General features: G+C 53.2%; 18 protein-coding genes across 18 annotated transcripts; 8 read left to right on the top strand and 10 right to left on the bottom strand.

Annotated features, from left to right (window-relative positions):
- Window positions 1–100: 100 nt before the first annotated feature.
- B9G98_03024 (Sorbose reductase SOU2) lies at window positions 101–976 on the top strand (the record flags this gene model as incomplete). The annotated part of the gene is made up of 1 exon (XM_024809581.1): window positions 101–976. One exon carries the CDS (start codon window positions 101–103, stop codon window positions 974–976), a length of 876 nt encoding a protein of 291 aa, XP_024665349.1.
- A 49-nt stretch (window positions 977–1,025) lies between these two features.
- Window positions 1,026–4,580, bottom strand: B9G98_03023 (Actin cytoskeleton-regulatory complex protein SLA1; the record flags this gene model as incomplete). The annotated part of the gene is made up of 1 exon (XM_024809580.1): window positions 1,026–4,580. One exon carries the CDS (start codon window positions 4,578–4,580, stop codon window positions 1,026–1,028), a length of 3,555 nt encoding a protein of 1,184 aa, XP_024665348.1.
- A 326-nt stretch (window positions 4,581–4,906) lies between these two features.
- On the bottom strand, window positions 4,907–5,980 carry B9G98_03022 (hypothetical protein; the record flags this gene model as incomplete). The annotated part of the gene is made up of 1 exon (XM_024809579.1): window positions 4,907–5,980. The coding sequence occupies one exon, from the start codon at window positions 5,978–5,980 to the stop codon at window positions 4,907–4,909; it is 1,074 nt and encodes a 357-aa protein (XP_024665347.1).
- Window positions 5,981–6,207: 227 nt separating this feature from the next.
- Window positions 6,208–7,284, bottom strand: B9G98_03021 (hypothetical protein; the record flags this gene model as incomplete). The annotated part of the gene is made up of 1 exon (XM_024809578.1): window positions 6,208–7,284. One exon carries the CDS (start codon window positions 7,282–7,284, stop codon window positions 6,208–6,210), a length of 1,077 nt encoding a protein of 358 aa, XP_024665346.1.
- A 517-nt stretch (window positions 7,285–7,801) lies between these two features.
- On the top strand, window positions 7,802–8,644 carry B9G98_03020 (Cyclin CCL1; the record flags this gene model as incomplete). The annotated part of the gene is made up of 1 exon (XM_024809577.1): window positions 7,802–8,644. The coding sequence occupies one exon, from the start codon at window positions 7,802–7,804 to the stop codon at window positions 8,642–8,644; it is 843 nt and encodes a 280-aa protein (XP_024665345.1).
- Window positions 8,645–8,767: 123 nt separating this feature from the next.
- On the top strand, window positions 8,768–9,541 carry B9G98_03019 (40S ribosomal protein S2; the record flags this gene model as incomplete). The annotated part of the gene is made up of 1 exon (XM_024809576.1): window positions 8,768–9,541. One exon carries the CDS (start codon window positions 8,768–8,770, stop codon window positions 9,539–9,541), a length of 774 nt encoding a protein of 257 aa, XP_024665344.1.
- A 115-nt stretch (window positions 9,542–9,656) lies between these two features.
- On the top strand, window positions 9,657–10,838 carry B9G98_03018 (Phosphatidate cytidylyltransferase; the record flags this gene model as incomplete). The annotated part of the gene is made up of 1 exon (XM_024809575.1): window positions 9,657–10,838. The coding sequence occupies one exon, from the start codon at window positions 9,657–9,659 to the stop codon at window positions 10,836–10,838; it is 1,182 nt and encodes a 393-aa protein (XP_024665343.1).
- A 91-nt stretch (window positions 10,839–10,929) lies between these two features.
- B9G98_03017 (Protein TOS4) lies at window positions 10,930–12,318 on the bottom strand (the record flags this gene model as incomplete). The annotated part of the gene is made up of 1 exon (XM_024809574.1): window positions 10,930–12,318. The coding sequence occupies one exon, from the start codon at window positions 12,316–12,318 to the stop codon at window positions 10,930–10,932; it is 1,389 nt and encodes a 462-aa protein (XP_024665342.1).
- A 1,254-nt stretch (window positions 12,319–13,572) lies between these two features.
- B9G98_03016 (60S ribosomal protein L37-B) lies at window positions 13,573–13,842 on the top strand (the record flags this gene model as incomplete). The annotated part of the gene is made up of 1 exon (XM_024809573.1): window positions 13,573–13,842. The coding sequence occupies one exon, from the start codon at window positions 13,573–13,575 to the stop codon at window positions 13,840–13,842; it is 270 nt and encodes an 89-aa protein (XP_024665341.1).
- Window positions 13,843–14,169: 327 nt separating this feature from the next.
- On the bottom strand, window positions 14,170–14,517 carry B9G98_03015 (60S ribosomal protein L31; the record flags this gene model as incomplete). Its single annotated transcript, XM_024809572.1, has 1 exon — window positions 14,170–14,517. The coding sequence occupies one exon, from the start codon at window positions 14,515–14,517 to the stop codon at window positions 14,170–14,172; it is 348 nt and encodes a 115-aa protein (XP_024665340.1).
- Window positions 14,518–14,756: 239 nt separating this feature from the next.
- On the top strand, window positions 14,757–16,781 carry B9G98_03014 (Septation protein imp2; the record flags this gene model as incomplete). Its single annotated transcript, XM_024809571.1, has 1 exon — window positions 14,757–16,781. One exon carries the CDS (start codon window positions 14,757–14,759, stop codon window positions 16,779–16,781), a length of 2,025 nt encoding a protein of 674 aa, XP_024665339.1.
- A 344-nt stretch (window positions 16,782–17,125) lies between these two features.
- B9G98_03013 (Protoplast secreted protein 2) lies at window positions 17,126–17,731 on the bottom strand (the record flags this gene model as incomplete). The annotated part of the gene is made up of 1 exon (XM_024809570.1): window positions 17,126–17,731. One exon carries the CDS (start codon window positions 17,729–17,731, stop codon window positions 17,126–17,128), a length of 606 nt encoding a protein of 201 aa, XP_024665338.1.
- A 1,232-nt stretch (window positions 17,732–18,963) lies between these two features.
- Window positions 18,964–19,767, top strand: B9G98_03012 (Flavoprotein-like protein YCP4; the record flags this gene model as incomplete). The annotated part of the gene is made up of 1 exon (XM_024809569.1): window positions 18,964–19,767. The coding sequence occupies one exon, from the start codon at window positions 18,964–18,966 to the stop codon at window positions 19,765–19,767; it is 804 nt and encodes a 267-aa protein (XP_024665337.1).
- Window positions 19,768–19,831: 64 nt separating this feature from the next.
- B9G98_03011 (hypothetical protein) lies at window positions 19,832–21,139 on the bottom strand (the record flags this gene model as incomplete). The annotated part of the gene is made up of 1 exon (XM_024809568.1): window positions 19,832–21,139. The coding sequence occupies one exon, from the start codon at window positions 21,137–21,139 to the stop codon at window positions 19,832–19,834; it is 1,308 nt and encodes a 435-aa protein (XP_024665336.1).
- A 57-nt stretch (window positions 21,140–21,196) lies between these two features.
- Window positions 21,197–21,766, bottom strand: B9G98_03010 (54S ribosomal protein L32, mitochondrial; the record flags this gene model as incomplete). The annotated part of the gene is made up of 1 exon (XM_024809567.1): window positions 21,197–21,766. One exon carries the CDS (start codon window positions 21,764–21,766, stop codon window positions 21,197–21,199), a length of 570 nt encoding a protein of 189 aa, XP_024665335.1.
- A 654-nt stretch (window positions 21,767–22,420) lies between these two features.
- Window positions 22,421–23,148, top strand: B9G98_03009 (CTP-dependent diacylglycerol kinase 1; the record flags this gene model as incomplete). Its single annotated transcript, XM_024809566.1, has 1 exon — window positions 22,421–23,148. The coding sequence occupies exon 1, from the start codon at window positions 22,426–22,428 to the stop codon at window positions 23,146–23,148; it is 723 nt and encodes a 240-aa protein (XP_024665334.1). The 5' UTR covers window positions 22,421–22,425.
- A 92-nt stretch (window positions 23,149–23,240) lies between these two features.
- B9G98_03008 (60S ribosomal protein L20-B) lies at window positions 23,241–23,759 on the bottom strand (the record flags this gene model as incomplete). Its single annotated transcript, XM_024809565.1, has 1 exon — window positions 23,241–23,759. The coding sequence occupies one exon, from the start codon at window positions 23,757–23,759 to the stop codon at window positions 23,241–23,243; it is 519 nt and encodes a 172-aa protein (XP_024665333.1).
- Window positions 23,760–24,085: 326 nt separating this feature from the next.
- On the bottom strand, window positions 24,086–25,021 carry B9G98_03007 (hypothetical protein; the record flags this gene model as incomplete). The annotated part of the gene is made up of 1 exon (XM_024809564.1): window positions 24,086–25,021. One exon carries the CDS (start codon window positions 25,019–25,021, stop codon window positions 24,086–24,088), a length of 936 nt encoding a protein of 311 aa, XP_024665332.1.
- Window positions 25,022–25,817: the final 796 nt, after the last annotated feature.

Below are 25,817 nucleotides of genomic sequence, written 5' to 3'. Positions count from 1 at the left end.
GTTATTTAAATAGGAAGTAGAGGCATCACAGGTTGCTCCCACACCCCTTCATTCACAGGCCTGGACCGGAGCTTAAAACACCAGAGAAACCCCCGCAAACATGACTGATAACACTGCTAAGCGCGCCGTGGTGCCTCCCGCACCCACCGCACAGGACCTAGCCGACGCGGCTGCCTCCCAGGCGGAGCCTTCGACCCAGCCCAAAAACTTCATGAGTCTGTTCCGTTTGGACGGCAAAGTCGGCGTTGTCACTGGCGGCGCCCGTGGTCTTGGCTACTCTATGGCCGAGGGCCTGTGCTCCGTCGGTCTTGAGGCGATCATCATCCTCGACGTCTCCACGGAGCTGGGGCTCGACGCGGCCAAGCGCCTCCACGAGACCTACAAGGTCAAGTCGCAGTTCTACAAAACCGATGTTCGTGATGAAGTCTCCGTTAATGAGATCATGAACCAAATCGCCGCCGACTTCGGCCACATTGACATCGTTGTCAACTCTGCCGGCGTTGCCGATCTCGTCCACGCAGAGGAGTACCCGCTGGAGAAATTCCGCCGCGTCATCGACATCAACCTCAATGGTTCTTTCATCGTCACCCAGGCCGCTTCCCGTCACATGATTTCTCAGGGAACCGGTGGCTCCATTGTATTCATTGCGTCCATGTCCGGTCACATCGTCAACTGGCCCCAGCCGCAAAGCGCCTACAACGCTTCCAAGGCCGGCGTCCGTCACCTTATGAAGTCCCTCGCCGCCGAGTGGGCCGTCCACAAAATCCGCTGTAACTCAATCTCGCCCGGCTATATGGATACCGCCCTGAACCGCGCTTACAAGGGCCTCTTCAACGAGTGGAAGGAGCGCACCCCCATGGGCCGGCTTGGTGACGTCGACGAGCTTACTGCCGCCTGCATTTACCTCGCCTCCGACGCTTCCTCGTTTTGCACGGGCACCGACATGCTCATTGACGGCGGTTATACCATCATTTAATGTATTATATAGTAAGGCCTGTTGATATGTTATTGTTTTCTTTTTCTCGCTAGAATCCAAACGGATTGTTTGCCGTGGCGGCTGCAAGATTACCTGTTCGCTGGTTGCCGAATCCGAATCCTGTCGGTTGGCTTTGCAGCTCACCGCCCGTCCGCTGCTGTTGCAACGCCTGGCCAAACTGTGACGTCGGTTGAAACGCCGCTTGGTTGGGTTGCGGCGGCTGCTGGAACGACTGCGGTGCTGGTGGCTGGAAAGCTTGCTGAGCCTGGAAAGCTGGCTGGGACTGGAAAGCTGGCTGGGACTGGAAAGCTGGCTGGGACTGGAAAGCTGGCTGGGACTGGAAAGCTGGCTGGGACTGGAAAGCTTGCGGAGCCTGGAAAGCTTGCTGGGGCTGGAAAGTCGGCTGCGACTGGAACGGCTGTGCAGGCGCTGGTGCAGACTGGAACTGGCCAGCAGAGAACGGTTGACCGACAGAGAACGGTTGGGGCTGGCTCGGACCCTTTCCTAAGATGGCCGCGAACGGATCGTTGGAAAACGTCGTAGCAGGCGCAGCCGCAGGTGCGTGAATCGGCTGCTGAGACGCCGTTTGTTGCATTTGCAGCTGCGCCAGTGTGGGTTGTCCACCAGTCCGGTTCATCCCCAAGGGCTGGAACGGGCCGCCCGTCAACTGCTGAGCAACAGGCTGAGCCTGGAATGTGGTCTGGAAAGGCCCTCCGCCCTGGGGTTGGGGCCCAGTGCTTGCAAAAGTCGTTGCAGGTCCTCCGAATGGTGCCTGCATACCATTAGACTGGGGGAATGGGCCACCAGTGGTCTGGGCCTGGAATGGTCCCCCAGTGATCTGAGCCTGGAATGGTCCTCCGGTGGTCTGAGTCTGGAATGGTCCTCCAGTAGTCTGGGCCTGGAATGGTCCTCCGGTGGTCTGAGCCTGGAACGGGCCGCCTGTTGGGATTTGGAACGGACCTCCAGTAGTCTGGGCCTGGAATGGGCCCCCTGTAATTTGGGCCTGGAATGGACCTCCCGTGGTTTGAGCAGGGAAAGCAGCCGGGAAGCTGGTCTGAAATCCAATACCACGCGGTTGGGGGGGCGGGGGAGCAGCGAGAATGGCTGCTGAAGTTCCGAACTGGCCAAACGCGCCTCCAGCAACACCAGTAGCAAACGGATCAAGTCCTCCGGTGCGCATGCCCGTCATGGCCTGGGCAATGCCTGTCTGTGTTTTGACAAGTTCATCCTGTTGTTGCTTGAGAACAGACTGCTGTTCCTTGAGGAGTTTAATCTGCTGTTGTTGCAGCTCGGCTTGCTGGCGCAAGATCATTTGCTGATGTTGACGCTGCTGAGATGCGAGTTTGTCCTCAGCTGTTTTTTGAGCTTGGAGTGCAGGCTGAGAAGCACTTTGGGTCGCTTGCTGAGGCTGCAAACTAGTCATTCCCAAAAGATCTGCCAACGCTCCCGTAGGAGTGCTGTTGAGAGGCTTGGCAAAAGGCCCTGTCTGCGTTGCCTGGATTGGTGCAGTGGCTGAGCGTTGCAGAGGCTGGGGAGCTGTAGCCTGCGGAGTAAGAACCGGACCAGGTGCGGCTACGGGAGCCGTCGACTGAGCGGCCAGTGGTGCAGGGGCAGCAGCCGGGGGAGATGCAGCTTGAGCAACGGGACGAGGAGTCCACGCGTCGTCGGTAGATGTATTGGCACCAGCAGATTCATTAGCTGATCCATACTTTTCGCTAATCTTCTTCGTCACCCGGAGAATATCGCCCTCCCTGAGACCAAGATTCCGAAGAACTGGGGGCGTGATTTCAGGTAACACGCTCTCGTCCATCTTGTCTCGGGCAAAGTTCGTAGCATAGCGCTGGCAATTATTAGGTTCAACGCCACAATCCAAGAAAAATTGGAACCAAAAATCAATAGTCTTCTCCTGATCACTAGACCGGTTATTGCCGGATCCAATCTTAGGGCTTGGAATAACGTCAACCGCAGCAGCAACCGAAGACTGATCATGTCGGCCAGACTTGGAACGGATTTCTGAGAGAGGTTTGTCCTCAGACAAAGAGATTCCTAAAACACTCTCGACATAGTCAAGATCACCAACCGACAGTTTGGATGCAGGAACAGCAATTTTCACACCATTGGACTTGTGAAGATGCACCTTACCATCAGAAGCGCCAATAAGAGCAGCTTCTACACGGAAAGTGGCAGACCGGTCTGTCCAAGTGCGCAATTTGCGGGAATCGGGTAACTTGCGGTCGCTCGAGCTGGGCCGCTTCGAGTGTCGAGACTTGCGTCTGTCGCGATCGCGATCGCCGTCACGGCTGCGGTCACGCTCGCGGTCATGATCATCCCGACCACGGGCCCTCTGCTCCAAAAAGCGCTCTCTATCACGCTCGCGTTCCTTTTCTCTTTCCTTGCCTGCATTGTTTTTCCGACCAAACCGGTTGAAGAGTGTTCTTTTCTCGATATCATCGTCTAAATCGACAAACGATGCGGGAACAAGGCCCTCTCTGCCCTCCTTATTGCGGACCAACCACCACTCTTTCGACTTTTGATTAATGATAAACAGAGTCTCGCCCTCTCGCACAGTGAGTTCACGGCCGTTTGCAGCTTTGAATGCCAAAGCGGCTTTTCCACTACGTTGTCCTGCGGATTTGGCAGCCACCAAAACTTCAGTGAGACCGGCAGCTCTCGATGCTCCGGCGACTTGGCCGATCGCAGCAACAATCTGGTCGCTGATGCTTTGCGAGCTAGTCTTGAGATCAAGCGACGCACGAGGCTTCTGGAACTCCAAAAATACATGTTTTTTCTCCGAAGAGTAGCTCATAAGGTTCGGAACGTCCCACTGCTGCTGGGGGCCCCGGTCGGGGGACAGCAAAATGGTCGTCTCCGACACCGATAACGTGGCTTTCGACTTTGATTTTCCATCAATCTCTTGCACTGTCCACGAGCGGAATGAGGGTCTGTCGGCTGGGGACAGAGAACGTGCTCGATTACTGTCGTTGGTGTTGGCCCGAGAGCGTCCACCACCGTCCGACGGCCGAGGAGGCTTGGGCGGAGGCGCCTCTTCTTCGTCTCCGCGGGAATCAATGCGGTCCACGCGGGACGAGCTTCCCGATGCGTGATATGCGGACACTTGAGGATGCACGGGGGGAGCCGCAAAGGATGACGGAGCAGGGCGTGGAACCGCAGCGGGAGCGTCCTGCGCACTCGCAGCGGGCAGAGAATCCTTGGCCGGAGTCTTTGGGGCCGAAGCCATCTCTAGATAATTCGCCGGGGCGAAACCATACTTCGAGTTGACCCCGACCAGAACCCAGTCGCCGTCCTCAGCGAACACCTCGAACGAGTCGCCGGCAGAGAACGGCACTTCCTCGTCGGTTTGAGGTTCATATGGATAAAGTGCCTTGGCAGTGCTCGATGGCGTTGCGGATTCAATGTAGTTTTTAGGAACAATCCCTGTGGGCTCGTCGTTGGCCTGGCCAGCAATCCGTTTCTTGACCGTCCACCAGCCGTCGTCAGCTTTCTCCAAAAGGTACAAAATGTCATTTTCGGCGAACGTCAGCTCCTCTGGGCCTGCAGATGTATACCCATAGAGCGCCTTGTATACGCCTATGAACTGTGGCATAGTATTTCTCGCGTGAGGGGTCTATACTAACCGTGGAGGTGTGATGATTAGAGGTTGAGATACTTATGTAAAAAGGGCTGGAATGGCGCACCAAGCGTCTTTTGAACAGAGTCGGGTGCCTCGGGCAGCGGCCGAGGTCGTATATATGGGTGCAGTGTGTGGGTATTGCTATATACAGCGTCTACGCAGAATACAATCCATAAGTCGGACAAAGCGGCTGAGGCCACCTCTGTTTATTTATCCAGCCTCGCCCATTACGTCATAGGCGGAGCGACGAAACCTCGTGCATGGGATATTTTAAGCCTGGCTAGTGTATATAGTTAGATTTAGAGTGTGATAACAACCTTCTCACCTGAAACGCCCTTACGAATGGCATTGATGCCAGCAGGGATGGCATCGATACCCTCACCCACCACAGTCACGGGCAGTGCGGTGATCACCCCCTCAGCAAGCAGCTTGTTGGCGTGGGCGATGTTGGTAGGAGCATCCTTCATAAAGTGGGGCTCGCCCTCGATACGTCGGGGACCGAAAATTTTATAGGGGTCAGACATCAAGTATGTCAAAGGAGCGTCGATGGTGATGTTCTTGCCCAAGTTTTCAGGCTCAGGGGTGCCAGGCAGAGAGACGTTAATCTTGACCGGTTTGGTGGTAGAAACGGCTTTGCACACTAACGACAGTGTGTCGGCAAACGAAATTGTGTCATAGGCATACACAATGTCATCACCACCAATCTTGCGAGCCTGCTCAACCCAATCCTCATCATGGTAGTCTACGACATGGGTGATGCCAACCAACTTGAGAAGGTCCTTGTGTTTGCTGGATGCAACAGCAATAACGTTGAAACCAAGATATTTGGCAACCTGGCCAGCCATAAAGCCAAGAGAGCTCACACCACCGTAGATCAATGCGTAGCCCGACTGCGAGTTCTTCTTGCTGGTATCCCAGCGGTTGTAGGACTCATAGGCAAACGCAGTGGTTGCGAGACAGGCGCCCAAAGAAGCAGCTTGCTCGTAAGTGGTGGGAGCACCAGCGGGAATCTCCTTGCTGCCATCGATCTTGAGGCTGTTGAACTTGAAAACTTGGGTCTCGTGGACCTTGACAAAGTCAGTGAACGACCCCCTCTCGGGGCGCTCGTCGTTGCCGCCAGAGATCATGCCCGACACAGAATCACCGACCTTGACGAGGCTGACGCCAGAGCCTACCTCTGCGATGTCACCAGAGAAATCACAGCCAAGACCAGAGTTCTGAGCAATGCCAAAATCAAGGTGCTTGTAGTCTGTGGGGTTGAAGGCAATTGCCTTGACCTTGACCAAAACCTCACCCGCGTCGAGGGTCGGCACAGGAACTTGCTTCTTTACCAGCTCTTTGTTAACAGCATACCATAGTGTGCGTGTGCTCATTGTTAATGGTGAGCGCAAGCCTGCAGCCACGTTTTATGCTCTAACGCCTATGCATAATTTGTAAGATCATGCAGCAAAAGTGCAGTGAAAGAAACCCAAAATGGGGGGATCGACCTCGGTAGAATAATCAAAATAGTCAAGTGGCAAATTCATTTTTTTGGTGGCCTTATTCTCCGTGTTGCGTTGATGGTTTTTATGCTATGAAGTTATGGAACGGTAGGCGATGATTAGTAGAGACGGATGGCAATCTTTTCGCCAGAAACCCCCTTGCGAATAGCATCGACTCCGGCCGGGACGGCATCGATGCCCTGGCCAACAACCTTGACAGGCAAACTCTTCAATTGCTTGTCAGCAATGAGCTGGCTAAGGTGGTTGATGTAGCGGGGGCGGTCGGTAATATAATTGGGCTTGCCCTTGAGAACGAACCCAGCAAAGTCCTTCTCCTTGTCCTCGATCAGGTAGGCAAGAGGGATGTCAACGGTGACATTGGCACCCTTCTTGGGCTCCTTCAGCCCAGGCAAAGACAGATTGATCTTGACAGGCTTGGTAGTAGAGACCATCTGCACAATGTTGGCATACGTCTCGTCGAAGGAGATGGCATCGTAACCAAAAGTGATTTCGTCGCCGCCGATCTTGCGGACCTGCTCGATGAAATCTTTGTCGTGGTAGTCAACGACATGGGTGATTCCGACGGATTCCAGCAGCTTGGCGTGCTTCTTCGAGGCAATGGCAATCACGGTGAATCCAAGATGCTTGGCGATCTGAGCAGCCTGGAAACCGAGAGATGAAACAGCACCGTAGATCACTGCATAGCCCTTGTGGGAGCCTGCAGCAGAAATGTCCCACAGATTGTACTCTTCGTAGGCAAGAGCAACCGTCACCAGAGCACAGGGAAGAGAAGCCGCCTGCTCGTAGGTGGTGGGGAAATCGGAGGGCAAGCTGCTGCCGCTGCTCTCCTTCAATGGACGAGGGAACCGAATCAATGAATCAGCCTTGACTTTGACGATCGTCGAGTATGCGCCCTTGCTGGGCTCGGCGTCGTTGCCAGAAGAGATGAAGGTAGCAACCGATTCGCCAACCTTGACATTGGTGACGGCGGAACCGATCTCGAGCACATCGCCGGCAAAGTCGCAGCCAACACCGCTGTTCTTGGCGATTTCAAAGTCCACGTGCTTGAAATCAGTGGGGTTGAAAGCAATAGCCTTGACTTTAATCAGAGCTTCGTCGGCTGCAAGAGTAGGAATAGGAACTTCCTTTTTGACCAACTGCTTGTTGACGGCATACCATTGAGGACGGGTGGACATTGTTGAATATCTTTCTTGTGATGGATGTAAGACCTAATGAGGTAGTGGCCTTTTGTAGTCCTGACTACTCGCATACTCCACGCATGATTTGTAAAATGGCTGCAGACGTCGTATTGCCCACCATGCAAGGGGTCGAGTGCGGTGGTGATCTGAGGTGCGTGGATGCCTCTGCAGCCGGATTTCTGTATGTATAGGCTGGTCTACCACTGCATCATGAGCATGGGATAGTCGGGTGGGTGAAAGCCTGGTAAAACGGCCGTATTTCTGGTGTGTTGCTTCGGGCTTCGACGTGTTGGCTCAAATGCCGGCTTACCACTTCTTACCAAACCGTACATGAAAAACATGCGCAAGTTGCAGAATTCAAACTTTATGCTGCGAGAATTAGCCCAATGGGAACGGGGTGTCAGGTGAGAAACTCGGGTCTGTTGGCTCGTCTAGGCTGCTGCTAAATAGAGTTCTATGTCTAGCTATCCAAATCGTAGAGAATGGGAGTCTGTCTGCTCGCTTAGACTTAGTCATGGTGACAGACGCAGATTTGTATCGCCGGTCGAGTCAGTATCAGAAGTGGTCGTTTACCAAGGACCAGCTGGCTGAACTGCTGGCCAAACCTAACAGAAACGTGCCACCCCACGAGCTTGCTTTGACGGTTCAGGAGGAACAGCAATTGATCCTGTACTATGCCGCCGAGCAAGTCAAGTCGGTGTGCCAGCAGTTCAAGCTGCCATCCCAGGTTCGGGCGACGGCTATATCGTTTTTCCGCAAATTCTATATGAGATACAGCGTGATGGAGTACCACCCTAAGCTAATTTTGCCCACATGTGTCTTTTTTGCCGCCAAAGCCGAGAATGCGTTCATGTCCATTACCACATTCTGCGACTCGCTAGCGAAAACAGAACCGAGCCAGATCCTGGACCTCGAGTTTCTGCTGTTTAAAACACTAGAGTTCACTGCTACTGTGCATAACGGCCTCCGGCCTCTGCATGGCTTCTTCTTGGATATGCAAACTGTGCTGGACACGTTTGATCGCACCGAGCTCTGCAGTATTCACGACAAGGCCAAGTCGCTGATTGTCGACAGTTTTGTGTCTGACGTTTGTTTTCTGTACACCCCAACACAAATTGCGCTTGCAGCATTGATGGAGGTCAATGAGCTGGCTGCTACGCAATACATGGCCCAGAGCATGGACGGCCCGAACACTAGTCTAGATCGACTGCTAACGCTAATACATGGCTGTCGGCAGCAGCTTGTTGTGAATTTGCCCAGCCAGGAGGAGGTGAAGGGTATTTCGAAAAAACTGAGTCGCTACTATAAAGACACGGGCAGCGAGGGCCCGGCTACCAAAAAGCAGCGCACTAATTAAACTATGTATTTTATTATGTTTACTACCGAACCAGCGCGATGCTACCCTTAGGTAAGCGAACGTTGCTTTGGGTGTGGTTGCTAGGGCTTAGGGCTTAGGGCTTTAGTCGAACCCCCACGACTCATGATTAGGCCGACTCAGGACACTCTTCAGACAATACCAAATATGAGCGACAATCAGCGTGGACGTGGTTTTGGCGGTCGTGGCCGTCGCGGTGGCCCCCGCCGCCGTGAAGAGAAGGGCTGGGAGCCCGTTACCAAGCTCGGCCGTCTTGTGAAGGCTGGCAAGGTCAAGTCCATGGAGGAGATCTACGCTCACTCTTTGCCCGTTAAGGAGTTCCAGATTGTTGACACCTTCTTGCCCGGTCTCAAGGACGAGGTCATGAAGATCAAGCCTGTCCAGAAGCAGACCCGTGCCGGTCAGCGCACCCGCTTCCGTGCCGTCGTCATCGTCGGTGACGGTAACGGCCATGTCGGTCTCGGCGTCAAGACCTCCAAGGAGGTTGCCACCGCCATCCGTGCCGCTATTGTTATTGCTAAGCTCTCTGTCATCCCCGTCCGTCGTGGCTACTGGGGTTCCAAGATCGGCAAACCCCACTCCCTGGCCTCCAAGGTCACCGGTAAGTGCGGTTCCGTCACTGTGCGTTTGATCCCTGCTCCCCGCGGTAAGGGCGTCATCGCCTCCCCCGCAGTCAAGAAGCTCCTGCAGTTCGCCGGTGTTGAGGACGCTTACACCTCGTCTGTCGGTACCACCCGCACTGTCGAGAACACCCTCAAGGCCACTTTTGCTGCCATCGGTAACACCTACGCCTTCTTGACTCCCAACCTCTGGGAGGTCCAGCCTTTGACTGCTTCTCCTCTTGATGTTCACTTCACCGTTGCCGGCGGCCGTCGTTAAAAGGGTCTAATAAAAAACATAGAACCGTAGTTATTCTATCACATATGTCTTTGCTAAGCATCGTCCTTGTGAGGGCGCGCTGACGTACAAAGGTTCGTCTTACGTTTTTGTCAGCATGGCTAGCGAACCTGTTTCCAAAGGGGCGGAGGCCACGAAGACCAAAGCAAGCAGTGAGAAGAGCAAGAAATGGTCGACGTTTGTTGTTCGAGCAATCTGGACAGTGGTACTCGTCGCGGTCTTTGGCTTTGTCATTTTGTCGGGCCATGTGTGGATTGCTGGTCTGTGCATGATCATCCAGATCCTCGCCTACCGCGAAGTCATTAACATCACTGGGGACCCTAAATACTTTGAGAACGTGCCCTGGGGCCGGACAATCAGCTGGTACTTTTTGGTCGTCGTCATGTACTACCTCAACGGCGGGGCCATTGTGCACTTTTTCCGCAACGTTGGCATCCTCGAGGGAGTCCTGACCCCGTTGCTAAACTACCACAGGTTCCTGTCCTACATTCTGTACATGACGGGCTTTGTGTTTTTCGTCACCACGCTCCGCGAAGGCTACTACAGGCAGCAATTTGGACAGCTTTCCGCCGCTCACATGGCCATCATCTACATTGTCCTTCAGGGTCAGTTTGTCCTCGAGAGCGTGCTCCACGGTATCTTCTGGATGATTGTGCCCTGTGCAATGGTCATTGTCAACGACATCTCGGCCTATCTCTGCGGCATCACCATCGGACGCACGCCGTTGATTCGCATTTCGCCCAAGAAGACCGTCGAGGGCTTTGTCGGTGCATGGATTTGCACGGTTGCTTTTGCCCTGATTATCACCCACCACGCCAGCCAGTCGTACTACCTTATCTGTCCGATGGAACGTGTCGGTATCAATTACAAGGAGTTTGACGTCTGCACCCCTAACGCGGTCTTTTTGCCCGCCCAGTGGCACATCCCCGCATTTTTGCAGTCCGTGATGGGATTCTCTTCGTTCGAGATGGCGCCGATCTATATCCACACCATTGTGCTGGCGACTTTCGCCTCACTCATCGCTCCGTTCGGTGGCTTCTTCGCCTCGGGATTCAAGCGTGCTTTCAAAGTCAAGGACTTTGGCGATACCATCCCGGGCCACGGCGGCGTCACCGACCGCTTCGACTGCCAGTTCGTTATGGGCACCTTTTCTTACATGTACTACAACACCGTGATCAACCGTGTGTCTCCTCCCGAGATCGCTACCGTTTTGACCACCTTGTCGAACTTGAATGCCCATCAGCGTGCTGAGGTCGCCGCCCTGATCTCCAAGTGGTAAGTTCGTATGATTTATTTTTCGAGTTTGCTAGAAAAAAACAGTTAGCTCATTATGAAATAATATAGTACAGTTTGTGTAGCTGCCAGTTGGTTCAAATCCGGGGCTTTTTGTAAAAGTACTGCTTGTGGGTTTTGCGACAGGACCGCAACGTGCGGGCCCCCTTGGACTCTGCAACAAGTTGACGCCGGGTGAGATCGTCATCATGTTCGGGCATGTAGTAATATTCGTTTTCAAGGGGCTTTCCAAGTGCGTCTTTTCCTGGACGCTGGATGACTCCGATGTATGGTACATTTGCTAGTAACCCTTCGAGCTCCAGGCTGGGTAGACTGGCCAAAACGGATGATGAGCGGGCAATCGTTGACAGCGGCGTGCTGGCAAGTCGGGAGAATGCAACGTGATTAATTGCCAGTTTGCTGGCTTCTTCATGGTCGACTGCTGATTTAGCTTTCTTTGCCTCGGGCAAATCCTTAGAGTATCTGTGTTTCTTGGGCTTTTCTGTATGCTGCACCTCAGCTGCTGCTTCTACTGCTTCTGCCACGGTCGCTAGTGGTTTCACGGGCTCCTTGCTAAGCTCTGTTTCAAGTGCCTTGGTAACTTCAGCGGCTGCGGGTTTCGGGACTACCTCGGCAACAACTGTAGGCTCAGCAGGCACCTCAATAGCAGCTTCTGGCTGGGCAGGTTTAACAACCGTGACTGGAAGCGGTCCTGTGGTGTTTGAGTGAAGAGCAATGGGCTCGGCGAGCTGGGCCCCGGCCCCAAGCTCCTGTGCAATGCGAATGGCTAGCTCATCGCCAGACCTGGATAGCGGGCTGGACGGCAGACCCGAAATTTCAGGGTACTCATCCTCGGTGGCCTCGCTAGAATGCATCATAAGGTCAGGCTGCTCAATTTCAATGATTACACGCTCGCCATGGATATTAAGCGAAATGCCATCCACCCGCTCAATATAAATAGTTTGATCCTTAACAACCTTGTATTCCTTCTGAACCCGCTCGTTTTTGATAATACACGGGACGTAAACGGTGAGCCCGTTCCACCCCAAGCACTCAATGACCACCAATCGAGCCGGGTCGTAGTGGATTTTTGCGTGGACTCGAGAAACAAGCTTGTTTGTGGCAGTTAGAGCAATCTTGCTAGACTTGGAAGACCGGCCGACCGTAACAGTTGTACCATCGAGCGGAAGCTTAACGAACGCGACCTGTGATAGCGCAACGCGACCTGTTTCGACCCCACGCGGTGAGCGCGTGGGTGAACTGGCATCTGCCTGGGACGTGGGCAAAGGAGTGGGATAAAATCCGTTCATTGAGGGTACCTCCGGGTCGTGGTAGATCTTGAACGGCTGCGTCTTTCCTTTGGCGTCGAGGGTGCCAGCTCCAAGGCCGTCCGGCGAGGGACTGAAACCAGGGAGCAATTTAGCCGCAGCAGCGGCCGCAGCTGCTGCTGTCACTTCGCGCGGAGGTGACGACGGAGGACACTGCATTTTCCTCTTGCGAAAAGTCAAGTGGTGTTTGAAAGGTAAGGAAGACGCGTTAAAAATGGTCGTCGTTACTTGGGCTACATAATACATGCATGACCTGGAGGAATTTAGGGCGCGGAGAAAGGGTCTTGCAGAGGCTGTAGGAAGGCGATGGTGGTAATGGGCAAGTAATTAATAGCTTAAAGGCACACAATAGATAGCACTAGAAGCTGGAATAAAGTTATGCCCATGTCTCTAACCCCAGGTCGGACTTTATCCAGTTCCGTGTTCGTCCATTCCAGATCGAGGATCCATGCACGTCGCGTTGGCCACGCATATGGTGTTCAAATGGGGGTGTGTGGATAACTCCAAAGAGTGCCTCAGTTGATAATTGGTCCTGGTGGTGTGTTGACCAACATATTGGCGTTTCGTGTGATTTCAGGGCCGCTAGGTATGCCAATCTTGACTCCTGGCACGAAGCAACGTAGGATTAGGGCCAAACCGAAGGCTGGACAAAGTTGTGACGGGAGAATAAATGGCACCAAGGCGGAATTCGGTGAGTTTAGTCTTTCTTTTAGATAAATAAATATATTTCAAGCCGTGTGAGGTGTTTTATTGGCAGTTTCGTGACCTGAGCCAAAAATAATGGACAGTTCAAGACTGAGAAGGTCTGTCCATGTCAATGGGCCGTAAATGCCAATCCATTGAATAAAGAAATCTAGCAAAACAAAAACAATGGCTGCGATACCTTTCGTCTCCCGCCATGCAATTCAGTTGTGTGCCCATCTCAACTAAGTACCATTGCTAGCTATGGATGTGACTTGGTGGTGTTCTGGGGCAGTTAATTGTGAAGCCTATAGCCAAAATCAGAGGTGCCCGTCAAGTGCCATAGGCGAGAAACTTATACTATGCTAGCAATTCAATTGTGAATGAAAATCAATCAAGCAAACTAAACCGAGTGATTTCTGAAAACTTTCCATATATTGAGGCCAGCTCCAAGCGGTCATGCATGAGACATGCATAGCATGTGCCTCGTACATATACCCATTTACCTGCCGTATTATTGGCTCTAAACTTGCTTTCGTACTCAATTACACCACTTATACAGTTCAGTACAATAAGACCTCCGCTCCAAGTTTATTTCACCTGCTTTTGGCCAATGTGCCAGACCCCACCAAGCTCTCACTTACCTAATAGGGCTATTCGCAGTCACATACGCCCAACGCAATCTTAGACTAACCCACTCCAACTGACGAGGGACATCCTACATCATCAATCATGGGTAAAGGTACTCCGTCTATGGGCAAGCGCCACACCAAGAGCCACGGCTCTGTCTGCAAGCGTTGCAACAACCACGCATGGCACTTCCAGAAGCAGCGTTGTGCTGCTTGCGGCTACCCCTCCGCCAAGATTCGGTCTTACAACTGGGCCCTCAAGGCCTCCCGCCGTCGCACTACCGGCACTGGCCGCATGCGGTACCTCAAGACTGTTGACCGTCGCTTCAAGAACGGCTTCCGCACCGGCACTACCAAGGCCAAGTCTGCCTAAATTATTGGACCCCAAAAAATTCATTAATGCCGTTAGCCAAATACAACATGCGGCGTTTTTTTAGTTAGCGTCATCCGTAGGCGAGTTCTACAAAAAACCAGCTGAAATGTTCATATAAGATTATGGTAGTTTAGAACGCCATCGTTCAAGATTCGTTGGTGCTCGGCCGACTTTTCAACCAATCGACTTTTCAACCAAACGGGCACGAGCTCATACCCTTTCAATATAACTAGAGTTACCAACCTGGCATGAGCATATACCCTTTCAATTTAACTAAAGTAATAAAACAGTTTTTTTTTAACCTAATTATGCCTAAGTTATGCCTATTTACTCGTCAATGACGGTAGTGTTAAGGCCCTTGAAAGAATCGACATTAACAGCCTGGACATAGGAGAAAACCTTCTCCTTGGCACCCTCCTCGTAGTTACGCTTGTGAGAAATGCGGACACGGATGCGGGAAGGAATACCCTTGATACCACGGGCCCAGAGAGCCTTGTTGAGAAGAGGATCCAAACGGACGTCAGAAGTGCCCATCTCCTTGTGAGCGAACTCGCGGACAGCCTTAACAGCCTTGGGAGCACGGTTCTTGAACTGAACACCGTGAACCCGCTTGCGAAGGTGGATGGTATACTCACGGGTCACCAGTTCGCTGATTTCTTTGGTCTTGCCGGCCATTTGTGAAGGTTAGCCAACTAGTGTCCGAGTAGTGGTATTAGGTGAGTTGGGATACGTAGCCCTAAGCCCTACTTAAAAGCCAGCAAAACCGGGACCACAAATGACCGATTATGTAAGCGCACCCAATTAAGCCAAATGTAAACACTGCCTCATTTATTGCCCTTGTGCATCTTGGGCGATATCATCCACCCAACCCCTCACCTTTCGATTGAACCCACAATCAATTCATTAACGACTTTATGGAGCCTCCAAAGACGTTCGCAAACAACTTCTGGGGCAAAGATGATGTAGGTTACACTCGTCTTCTCCAGAGAATGCACCACGCTAAACAGACATGTGAGGAAGTCCAGACTTTTTACAAAGAACGACAAGCAATTGAAGAAGAGTATGCTCGCAAGCTACTCCAGCTATCACGACGGGCTCTTGGTGAAAACGAAACCGGTTCTCTCAAAGAGTCCTTGAACACCGTGAGGTCCACCACCGCCGCCATGGCCAAGAGCCACGAGGCTGAGGCGCTGCAAATCTCTACCCAGCTCCTCAAGCCTCTTCAGGCGTTTGCTGCATCAATGCGTGAGCGTCGCCGTCAAGGTGAGGACGCAATGGTCAGACTCACCAAGACTAAAGCTAATCAAAACACGGCTGCGGAGAAGAGCAGAAACAAGTACGAACAAGAAGCCCACAACATTACAGGATATCTTGCTCAGCAGAATTTACTTATGGGCCGTGATCTGGACAAGAATAATCAAAAGCTTGAGCGTAGTCGTATGGCCGTTGACGGTCTCCAGCGCCAATACCGTGACAACCTCAAGATGCTTTCCGAAACAATTGATCACTGGAACCACGAGTGGAAAAATACTTGCGACCGCTTCCAGACTCTTGAAGAGGAGCGAATTGATTTCCTCAAGTCCAATCTGTGGGCTTATGCAAATGTCGTTTCCAGCGTATGCGTTAGCGACGACGAAGGCTGTGAGGTGATCCGCGTGGCCCTTGAAAAATGCGAATCGTCAAAGGACATTGCTGATTTTATTGAATTTCAAGGTACTGGATCTCATATTCAGGATCCACCGGAGTTTTGCAATTTTATGGGCGGGTTCTCCCGTGACGATGGCGAAGGCGCTTACCGGGTTGCTAACTTTAGCCGCGACGGTGCCTTTGACGATGAACATGAGGATGATAGGTCCCAAAATGAGAGTATGTTTGATACCTCATACTATGGTTCTCATGGCACCGAGACGGGAGGTAATAATGCCATGAAAAATGTGCCTGAACTTGTTCCCGCCAGCGACGACGGCTACGCGAGCAGTTCGCCTAGCCATTTAGGCACCTCACCTCACAGCTCTATCTATTCAAACAGTATTGGTGGATCTCCTGATTTCCAAACTGCCGCCAACTTCAACCCCATTGAGGTGACGGCTGTTTCCAAGCCTGAAAACGCTGTTCGCCCAACCCAGATGCGGCCAGCCGCCGTGCTGCAGCAACCCCAAGCGCGTGAACAAAAACGCCGGTCATGGGCTATGCCGTTCAAGCGTCAGAGTACGCCAGATCTATCCAAGATCTGGCAGCCCTCCGAATCTGAGCGTAACAAGTTCTCTGATTCCTCAGCTTTTCCTGCGCACACTGATGTTCGCCAAGCGCCGCCATCGGCAGCCACAACCCAAGATCCTCTGCTTGTAGCTGTGGAGCGTCTCAAGGCAGAGTCTACAACCAGGCCAGCGAAAACTCGGCCAATGAGCATGCCTGGTATTAATACGCTACATCAACAGAGCGCAAGCGGTCCTTATGGTAACGGCCGGGCAACCACTGAGCGGTTGGACAGTAGTGTTTCGCGCAAATCGCCTACTCGTAAAGAGGTTGGAGCGGGAATGGCACAGAATGGCATGTATTCGGCATCGGCAGCCTCTCCGCAGGGGCAGCCCATGCGCTACCACCACGCCTTGGCACCACAACAAGCAAAGGCCGCACAGTATGCTCAGTATTCACAGCAGGTTAACCAGCAGCAGACTCGAAGGCCTCGGTCCAAGTCAACCGTCGAGGCGAGAGACAGTCGCATGCAGCTGCCTACTCGAACTACCAACGGGATGCGGGTCATCCGATATAGTCGGGCTCAATACGACTATCGGGCAGCAATTCCCGAAGAAGTCAGTTTCCGCAAGGGAGACATTTTGTTGGTAACGGTTATGCAGGAAGATGGATGGTGGGAAGTCGAGGTTCTTGGAAAGAATCGCTTTGGCTTGGCCCCCAGCAACTTTTTAGTTTCAGTTTGATATAGAGCGTCAGTTAAAAGTTTTAAGTTAACCCATGTATAGCCGTTAGGATGTCTTGGCTGCACTGCGCCAACTGCACATTGCATGACATCTGTGTTGAAGTGGAGGGGCTGTTGTATTTGATTGAATAGCCCAGAGTGACTATTTGCCAATACGAGTTAGGACGTGTCTTCTGCCGCGCCTATGTTAGTTGGGGTGGTATGAGCAGATGAGCAGACTTGGGCATAATTGAGCAGATCTGAGCACACTTGAGCAGATGAGCAGACCTGTTGTCGGTCATGAGCACACCCCGACGCTCGAGCAATGAATCACTTGCAGTTTGTACTACAGTCTAGATGTTCTACTTAAAAAGCCTTGTTGACGGTCTCGTAGAAAGCGCTGCCCTGGATCTTAGCAATGGCAAGCTCGGTCTTGTTGGGCTGGCGAGAGCCATCAGCACCAGCGTAGGTACCAGCACCCCAAGGAGAAGAACCGTGGATCTCATCAAAGGAGGTGATCTCCTTGAAAGCCTTGGCGTAACCCAAAGGAACGTAGATGATACCGTGGTGAGTCAAGGTGGAGAGGGCGTTGAGAGCAGTAACCTCCTGGCCACCACCGGGGGTACCAGTGGAGACAAAGATACCGGCGTACTTGCCGTGGAAACCACCCTGGGTCCAGAGACCACCGGTACGGTCCCAGAAGGCCTTCCACTGAGCAGGGAAGTTACCGAAACGGGTAGGGATACCGAACAAGAAAGCGTCGTACTTGGAAAGAGCAACGGGGTCGGCAATAGGGTCGTTAGACTTGGCAGGGGCACCCATCTTGGCGAGGACCTCCTCGGGGAGAGTCTCAGCAATCTGGAAGAGATCAGCCTTACCACCAGCAGCCTCGACACCCTCCTTGACAGCGAGGGCGAGAGTGCGGATATGTCCGTAGAGAGAGTAGTAAACAATTGCAACCTTGGGAGCCATTTTCGATCTTGTTTGGGGAAGTATGTGGATAGGATATGTCTCTTTATATTGGGGTCTGCCGCCCTAACCCCATTCATAATTACGTTGCGGCTGTCCGGTTGCCCCGTGGTGGTCTCATCTCAGCACCACAGTTGTCAATTCGCGGGGAAAGAATTCGACGGGCTAGAGGGGTTCTCGAGCATGTAATCTCCAGAATCTGTGCTTTAATTGGTGCTTTTCGTGCCCGTTTCATGAAAATTTCCCGGTTGGACCAACAAGAAAATTCCAGCTTACCCCTGGTCACGTGATAGCTACCTTCCTGTCTTGCTGCGCTGGGGTTGCATATGAGCTGAGTAACGGTTGGTTAAATTGAGCTATTTTAGGCTATCCGGGGGTGCAAATTCCCCAGAGTTGGTGCGGCGTCGTCTGGATTTTTCCTCCCTTAGGCAAAGTCCCGTCAGATAGCGGTTTCGGTCTCCGGGGGTGCGCTGGATTTGAAGCTGCTACCGCAGAGTGCTGCATGGCTGATAGATCACTGCAGGACGGTTCAAGGCTATCGATGCGCCCCGTTTACCAGTTACCGCCTCGACATTAGCCGCCAACGTGACCTGGCGTTCGCAGCGCTGCTCCGTACCTTCAGGTGCGAGGGTTAACGCATGCCCCTGTGCGCATCGCCCTTCGACTGGAATCTGCGCAACCTTACAGCGAAGGTGCCATTACGTGGCTGTGCATTTGAGCTACCGCGAGGAGGCCAGTCTAGCGGCTCGTAGCATGGTCCGGAGAGGCCAGCACAGGCATATTTTCGTAAAAACTTCTACGTACTGTCCATAATGTCTCAAAGAAATAGCTCAACCACGGACCTCACTTATCGTAAAGTTAGCAGGCACATCGGTACCCCGGCAGGGAACTCGGCATGGAATGAAAACAAAGCGTGGCGAAACGGCCAACGGGTTTTGCAAGCAGAGGCCTGGGGGCTGGGCCGGAAAAAGGTTATTTGCGACCTGAATTCTCAACATATCCTAGCAAAAATAATCAAGCCGTCGCGGCAACCCGAATCAAGCCAGACCTTCTGACAAACGCCAGTTCTAACCCCTACCCTCATAATACAGATTAAGTAGCCTCAAAGCAGCAACCCAGTTTCTGTAACCCCCTTTGGTGTACTACTATTCCTCACACGCTCGGTCGGAAGTGTTAATATTGTTTCAAGTATTCCACCCTAATACCACTTACTTTTTATTACATTCAGATCCAATATGACCAAGATTGCCGTCGTTGTCTACTCCTCCTACAACCACATTCTTTCACTCAGTAAGAGCGAGATCGAGGGTGCCAGATCCGCTGGCGTTCAGGTTGATGCCTTCCAGATCCCCAGCTCAGAGCCCTTGGATGCCTCGGCCAAGTCCAACCTGCCCGAAATCACCCCGGAGCTCTTGACCCAGTACGACGGTGTGCTCTTCGGTGTGCCTACCCGCTTCGGCTCTATGCCCTACGCTGTCAAGGCCTTCATCGACCGTACCGCCAGCCAATGGACCACCGGTGGCTTCTACGGAAAGTACGTCGGTGTCTTTGTCTCCACCGGTACCCCTAACGGCGGCCAGGAGACCACCGTCCGCAACCTGCTCTCTATCTTCACCCACCACGGCATGCTGTACGTTCCCTTGGGCTACAGAGATGCTTTCCCCGAGATCACCGACCTGAACGAGTTCCACGGTGGTTCTCCCTGGGGTGCCGGCACCTACGCTGGCGCTGATGGCTCCCGCCAGGTCACTGACCTCGAGCACAAAATCGCTCGCATCCAGGGTGAGCAGTTCGCCAAGACTGTTCTCAAGGCCACCTCCAGCACTGCTGGTGCTCCCGGCACTGCCGCCCCGGCCCCCAAGGCCACCACCAGCTCGTCTGCCCCTGCCACTAAGGCTTCCACCCAGGCTGCTAATACTACTGCTACCCGTGCTACTGCCGACGCTGCTGCCGCCAAGCCCGCCGCCGCTCCCGCCGCTGCCGTCAAGGCTGAGGAAAAGAAGGAGGGCCGCTGCTTTGGCTGCTGCGTTATCAGCTAACCGGCTGCTTATTTTTTGTTAAAACAAAACACTCAAGAAAAGATCCAAACAAACTATTTGTAGACTATTCGAAATTAAATGTAAAAGGTGTTTCTGCCTCTGTAACCTGCCGCCAGCTTCGCTTTTTGCAATCCGCAGACTCATACTTTTCAGCAATTTCGGGCGTTTTCTCCTTCAGTAGACCAACAAACTCGTGGTAAACCTGTTCAGCAGGCAGCTTGAAGCCGGAAATCTGGTCGGGCTTGTTTTTGAGAAACGCCAGGACCTTGCGCAGCTCGGGCTCGGCCACAAAGTTCCCGGTCATGGCGATGTTTTCGTCGAGGTTGACGACCGCATGCCACCACCCGGACGGCACGTACATCACCTGGCCAGGCCCCGTGACGGCATGCCGGAAATTGGGGTGCTTTTTGGCCTCTGTGTAAAAGCCCGAAGCAAACCACTCGGCCAACGACACAGGAGCAGTCACCTCGCTTTGCTCCTGGTCAGTGTAAATGCCCGGCGGCGGACAATCGCCCGGGAACATGATCCAGTACTTGTGGCCGGACACCACCGAGTTCCACGCCGAGGTCGCATTGGGGTCTTTGTGGAACCCCGAGCCGCTGCGGCTAGGACCAACAATCAGCCACTGGTGGTCGGGTCTGTTCTTGCCAAACAGGGCAAAGTAGTCTCGCTCGGTGCCAAAAATGTGCGAGAGCGGCGGCTCAAAGACCAGGTCCTGGTGCGCCTTGGAATGGCAGTCAAATAAATAAAGTGGCACCTCATCGTGGTTCTCCCGGGCATACTCAACATACACCTTGAGTTTCCAGTCCATGTACTCTTGGCGGAATCCGAGCTCGCCGTACTTTTCAACCAGATCGTCCATGGTCCACTCGGCGATCGGTTTGCTGAGGTTCACGACAAACGGTTTATTGTGCCATTCGCCGTCGAACTTCTCCACAGTCATCTCTGATTCAGAGAACGTCGGAATCTTGCCCCTGTGCTCGGGATCAATGTACTCTTGATAGTCGATTTGCGACAGCTCGTACGGCCGATGCAGCAGATCAGAGTAGACGACCTTCTCGGCCGACACCTGCGCTTCCTGGTCTTTGTCCAGCCCCAGGGCCGTGCGTCTCCAGCTGCCTTTCCAAACCAGATCCGGCGACTTTCTTTCGTAGATCACCTGCTTCCACAGCTCGTCAAACCAGCAGTAGGCAAACAGCCCTTTGCAAGTATGCCCTAGCGCGAGCAGGCTCTTGGCGTCGAGCTCCTGCACAATCGTCATCACGATCTCGTCAGGCAGCCGCCCAAACAGCCCCATGCCGGGCCGTCTGTCGTCGTCCAAAAGCGCATTTCCAGACGGCCGAATGCCCAACGGATGGGCGACGATTTTCATTGTGTAATCACCAGAGGAAATCAACTATAAATTAGAGCTACGCTCATTATATACAACCTAGTTTTCGTAGGGCTTGCGCTGCTTCAGGGGCACCTGCTTTGCTTTGCGGGGCTTTTCAGGAACAGCCAGTGTCTTGGGCCGGCCCAAAACGTACTCTTCTTTGTCGGCCAGTTTCTCCTGGTACTCACTGGGACGAGAGTGACGGGCGGGGAAGTTGAGTGCAACGTCTTCTGGAGAAGCGCCTGAGTCGTCGTACTGCTTGGTGGGATCCAGTTTGGCCTCGGCAGCCTGCTTGTCTCGCAGCTTCCAGACCTGGCGGATCTCCTCAGCGCAGTTCATGCACAGTGTATGGGCCCGTTTGAAGTGGCCACAGGCAGGGCAGCGCCCGAGATTCTTCAGGGGCTTTTGCTGGTTGTTACCGGCCAGCTGTCGTTGCCGCTTCTTGCGGTGCGATGTGCGTTTCTTGGGCACCGCCTCCAGCACGCTGGTGTCTTCCACGTCGCGGCTCCAGGGCCAGCGAAGACTGATACGAGGAAGACCCAGTGATCCTGCTCCGGTAAGGCTTGCTCCGATCGGGGCGGCCAGTGCCTCACCGAGAACAGAGCGGGTGAGCACACTTCTGAACATTTTAGAGGATGATGACAGAGCGAGTGAAAATTTCACTTTAAGGGGGGCCAAATGCGGTTCTGAACGGCAGCGGCGGTAGCTAGCGGGACTAGTGTAGGAAGATATAAAGGTTTTTAGTTGGTTTAATTGTATGCGGCGCAAAAAATTCGCGCAATAATGGGAGACAATGAGAGTAAAAAAATAGGTCGTACCCGGGTTCGAACCGGGGTCGCGAGGAAGTTTGAGAGAATCAAAACCTCATATGCTCACCACTACACCATACGACCTTGTGTTGTTAGAAATCCCAGCGACTACCATTATGTACTCCTGCCTCACGAGGTCTGTATTTTTGCACCCACACGGTCAGCCGAGTGGTTCTTCTCGGATTTTCTGCATGCTTCAGGTAGTTGCCTCCACGACATCTCGACAGAGATTTTAAGTAGCATGTGACATTAGTAACCGGCAGATTTAGGTGGAGCAAGCAGCAAGGTTTTGGCAGCAATCTCGCTGTAATTCGTCCGGGTTTTTGGTGGAATTGCAAGCCTCGGGGGTTGATAGTCGACTACAACCCTAGTCACTGCAATCAACGCACTCAAATAAGCGGTATGCCCAGCTGCCCGCAGGTGGTCGAAAACCTGCAGGGGCGTTATAATCGACAGCCCGATCTAGGGTCCGTCAGCATGGCAAATACCGCGCAGGAATCAGCTGGAGTACTTGAGAAAGCCGAAAACTGGGTCCAGCAGCACGAGATACCCCGAAAAGTACTACATGGTTCTATTGCTATTATCACGCTGTACCTGTATGTCCATGGAACACACCTGAACCAAGTAACGCCAGTGCTCATAGCTATGCTGGTGCCTATCGCAACGATCGAGGTGTTTCGGTTTGCGTCGCCCGAGCTCAATCGGGCCTACATTCAAACCGTCGGCCCACTTATGCGAGAAAGCGAGAAAACCGGTGCCGTGAACGGCGTGATATGGTATCTTGCGGGCCTTATTGTTGTATTCAGCATTTTCCCGAAAGATCTCAGTGTGCTGTCTGTTCTGCTCCTGTCGTGGGCCGACTTGAGTGCTTCGACAATTGGACGGGCCTATGGCAAATACACGCCCCAACTGTACAAAGGCAAGTCGCTTGCCGGTAGCTTTGCTGCGTTTATCTGTGGCATCGCGCTCACTTGGCTGTGGTATGGCTACTATGTCCCGGCTTACAACCAATTCAATCTGCCCCAGGACATTTTATGGACCGCCGAGAGCTCTAGGCTGTCACTACTGAGCTATTCGGTAACTGTCGGAGTCGTGGTTGCCGTTGCAGAACTGTTTCCGATTATAGATGACAATTTCAGCATTCCGGTCGTGTCAGCTACCGCTCTGTGGGTGATTTTGCAGGCCGCCAAACGGAACTAGGTGTTTTTAAAAGATCATGTTTTATCCTATAGCTTATTACCAGGCACCAAATGCTAGAGGTGCAATAAGGCGATTAAAAAAGCTACATACACTTAATAGAAAGTCGAAGGGCGGCGGTGAGAGAACAGAGCCGAAGACTTCTGGATACGGTGAGGCAAGGGGAACTTGAGGTCCTTGACGAGGAGCTGGCGGATGTAAGGGCGCTTGACATCGTCGTTCTTCTCAAGCTCGACGACCTTGAGGATGTGAATGGACCGGAAGCGGGAGCGGTGGCGGGCAGCCATGTCCTGGTACAGGGCCTCGACGGCATCAGCGCGGCTCAACTCACGGTACTCCTTGTACATGTTGTGGGTACCGGAGCGGGAGTCGTAGCGGATCCAGATGCCAAAGTTCTTGACCTTGGTGGGGCGCTTCTCGTGGATCTGGTTGACAGAAACGATCTCACCGTGGGCCTTTTTGATACGACGGAGCTTGGTCAAAAAGTACCAGAAACGGGACTTGGCGACAACCTCGTTAGGAGCAAAAATGCGCATGCGATACAGCTTGGGCTCGGGGGCAGTCTCCGAAGGGAGGTGGCGGCCGATAACCTGATACTCGTTGATGCGACCCATTTGGTTGGAGTTGGAGATTCCACCAGAGTTGGTGTATGAGTTAGTTGACAGTCGTCCCAACAGCCCTAAGCCCTATGGTAGATGCCGACCCTAACCCGATCAGGCAACAGCCGGTTTTCCTTGTATTGTTCTTGTTCTCTTTTTGTTGATGCTTTTAATGGTGCCGGAATTTCGCTAGTGGCCGCTTGGAAAACCTTTTGCTAGTGACCGCCCGACAAGCCTCCGGCTAGTGCGCTGACAGGATGCAGTATTAACAATATATTCTATAGTATCAGATAAAGTCGCAGGCGGCTTTAATTCTTAAATTAATGACCGGATAGGAACGTTTAGTGGGCAGGAACAGCTACTGCCTGTACAGGCTCAACGGCCACAACGGCACTGCTGGTACGGGAGGGCGTGATGTAGGCCTCGGCCTTCTCGACGTCGTTGAAGACAGTCGTCTTCGCCTCCTGGGGTCGCAGGCCGCTGATTGCAGCCGCCCTGTGAAGACCCTCGCCAGTAATCTGACGTCCAGCAGCAACCGCAGCAAGCAAGCTAGAGATCAAAGAGTGCGTTTCCTTCTCGCCGTCCCGCTCCTTCAGCTTGGCCTGGTAGACCTGGACGCAGTACTGGCGGGTGGAAACCTCAAACTCCTGGATCTGGGGACGAGCTCGCTCAGCAGCCGTCTTGACAAGAACAAATGTGCGCTGCACCTCCGTGCCCTCCTTGGGAGGCAGGGCCTGGTCACTGGGGAGGTACTCGGAAATGACAGACTCCAGACGCACGTTGACCGGACCAACCTGGTTGTTCACAATGGTGGCAATGTATTGTCCCTGGGTGTCATACACCTTGGTGTACTGGGCCTTGGCGGCGCCAGCAACATTGGCAACTGGCTGGATCAGGTGGGCATCGACGGCGCTCTGGGCAGATGCACGGGCCGAGTTAATTCGCGATTGGGCACCCTCGACAAGATCGGCCGGCTGGACGGTCTTCAGAGCCGGAAACCGGTTGTCGAGGTCGGTGAGAACCTTGTCGCCCAGCTCGTCGGCCCGCTTGAGAGCAGGCTCAACGGCACTGACCAGCGGATCAGAAACCTTGCGCGTACGCTCGTGCACGGCCTGGATGAGCGGAACCGCATTGGATGCGAAAATCTTCACCACAGGGAACGACGCTACCAAACCGGCCACAGCGGTGATAGCGGGATATGTGGCAAGGTGCTGAACAAACACAGACTGCGAGGACTGTGTTTTCTCGTTAGCAGTATCGGATAGAGTGTTCGACATGTTTGTATGATGTGTAGAGATGCCTGATGTCTTATGCTTGGCCACAATATATAGCACCAGATTAGCGTCATGCTGCGGTAAGGGCTTCCTCATGTGTATATGCACGGGAACCTACAGCAGGCGATGAAAAATAAGGAGCCTGTCAGGTGTCGATTCGGATCGGTGAAAAATGGCCAATGGCGAAATTGACATTACACGTGCTTTTGCAGGCTGTAATGGAACTGGTATTCGTGGCGGGTAGGCCAAGTCCACGGCCCCGAACTCGGATTATTCCCACTGAACCCACTGTCACATGCAATCCGCGTCATGCATGATCACGCAGCTCTGGATGAGCATGAATGTCAAACCTCTTCATGGTTTGCCGGACTCAAGCTATATGCAAACCCTCAGCCATGTACTAGGGTGCGACCTAAAACCAGTCTCCGTCCAGACCAGTCGCAGTTGGAGCGGTGGCGGCACTGTCGGCACGTTATCTTAGATTCACTGCGTCTCATTCCTTCACGTGAAACCGGTGGGCTAGTAACAAGACCTGAGGCACCCAACCAAGCGTTTGCACAACGGACGTCGGCACACACCCTGTCAACTCCAGCACCACCAGAGCCATCTTGTCCACGGCCCGATTCGCTCGCCCGGCTCGTCGTCGGCGTCTGCTTGGACCTGAAAACTTCATCGCCATGCCCCACTGCCGATGTCCCTTTTAGGCAACTCTGCAGAAGTGGGGGTTAGGCTCACGAGGTCCAGCACGATAACCAGGGCTATGCTTATATAAGACCCGTCTTTATTTTACTTATACCCC

The sequence above is a fragment of the Wickerhamiella sorbophila genome, assembly GCF_002251995.1.
Source record: "Wickerhamiella sorbophila strain DS02 chromosome Unknown contig3, whole genome shotgun sequence".
NCBI classification, from domain to species: Eukaryota; Fungi; Ascomycota; class Dipodascomycetes; order Dipodascales; family Trichomonascaceae; genus Wickerhamiella; species Wickerhamiella sorbophila.
Note: the sequence above shows the minus strand (reverse complement) of the source record. Positions and strands in the feature narration are given on the sequence as shown.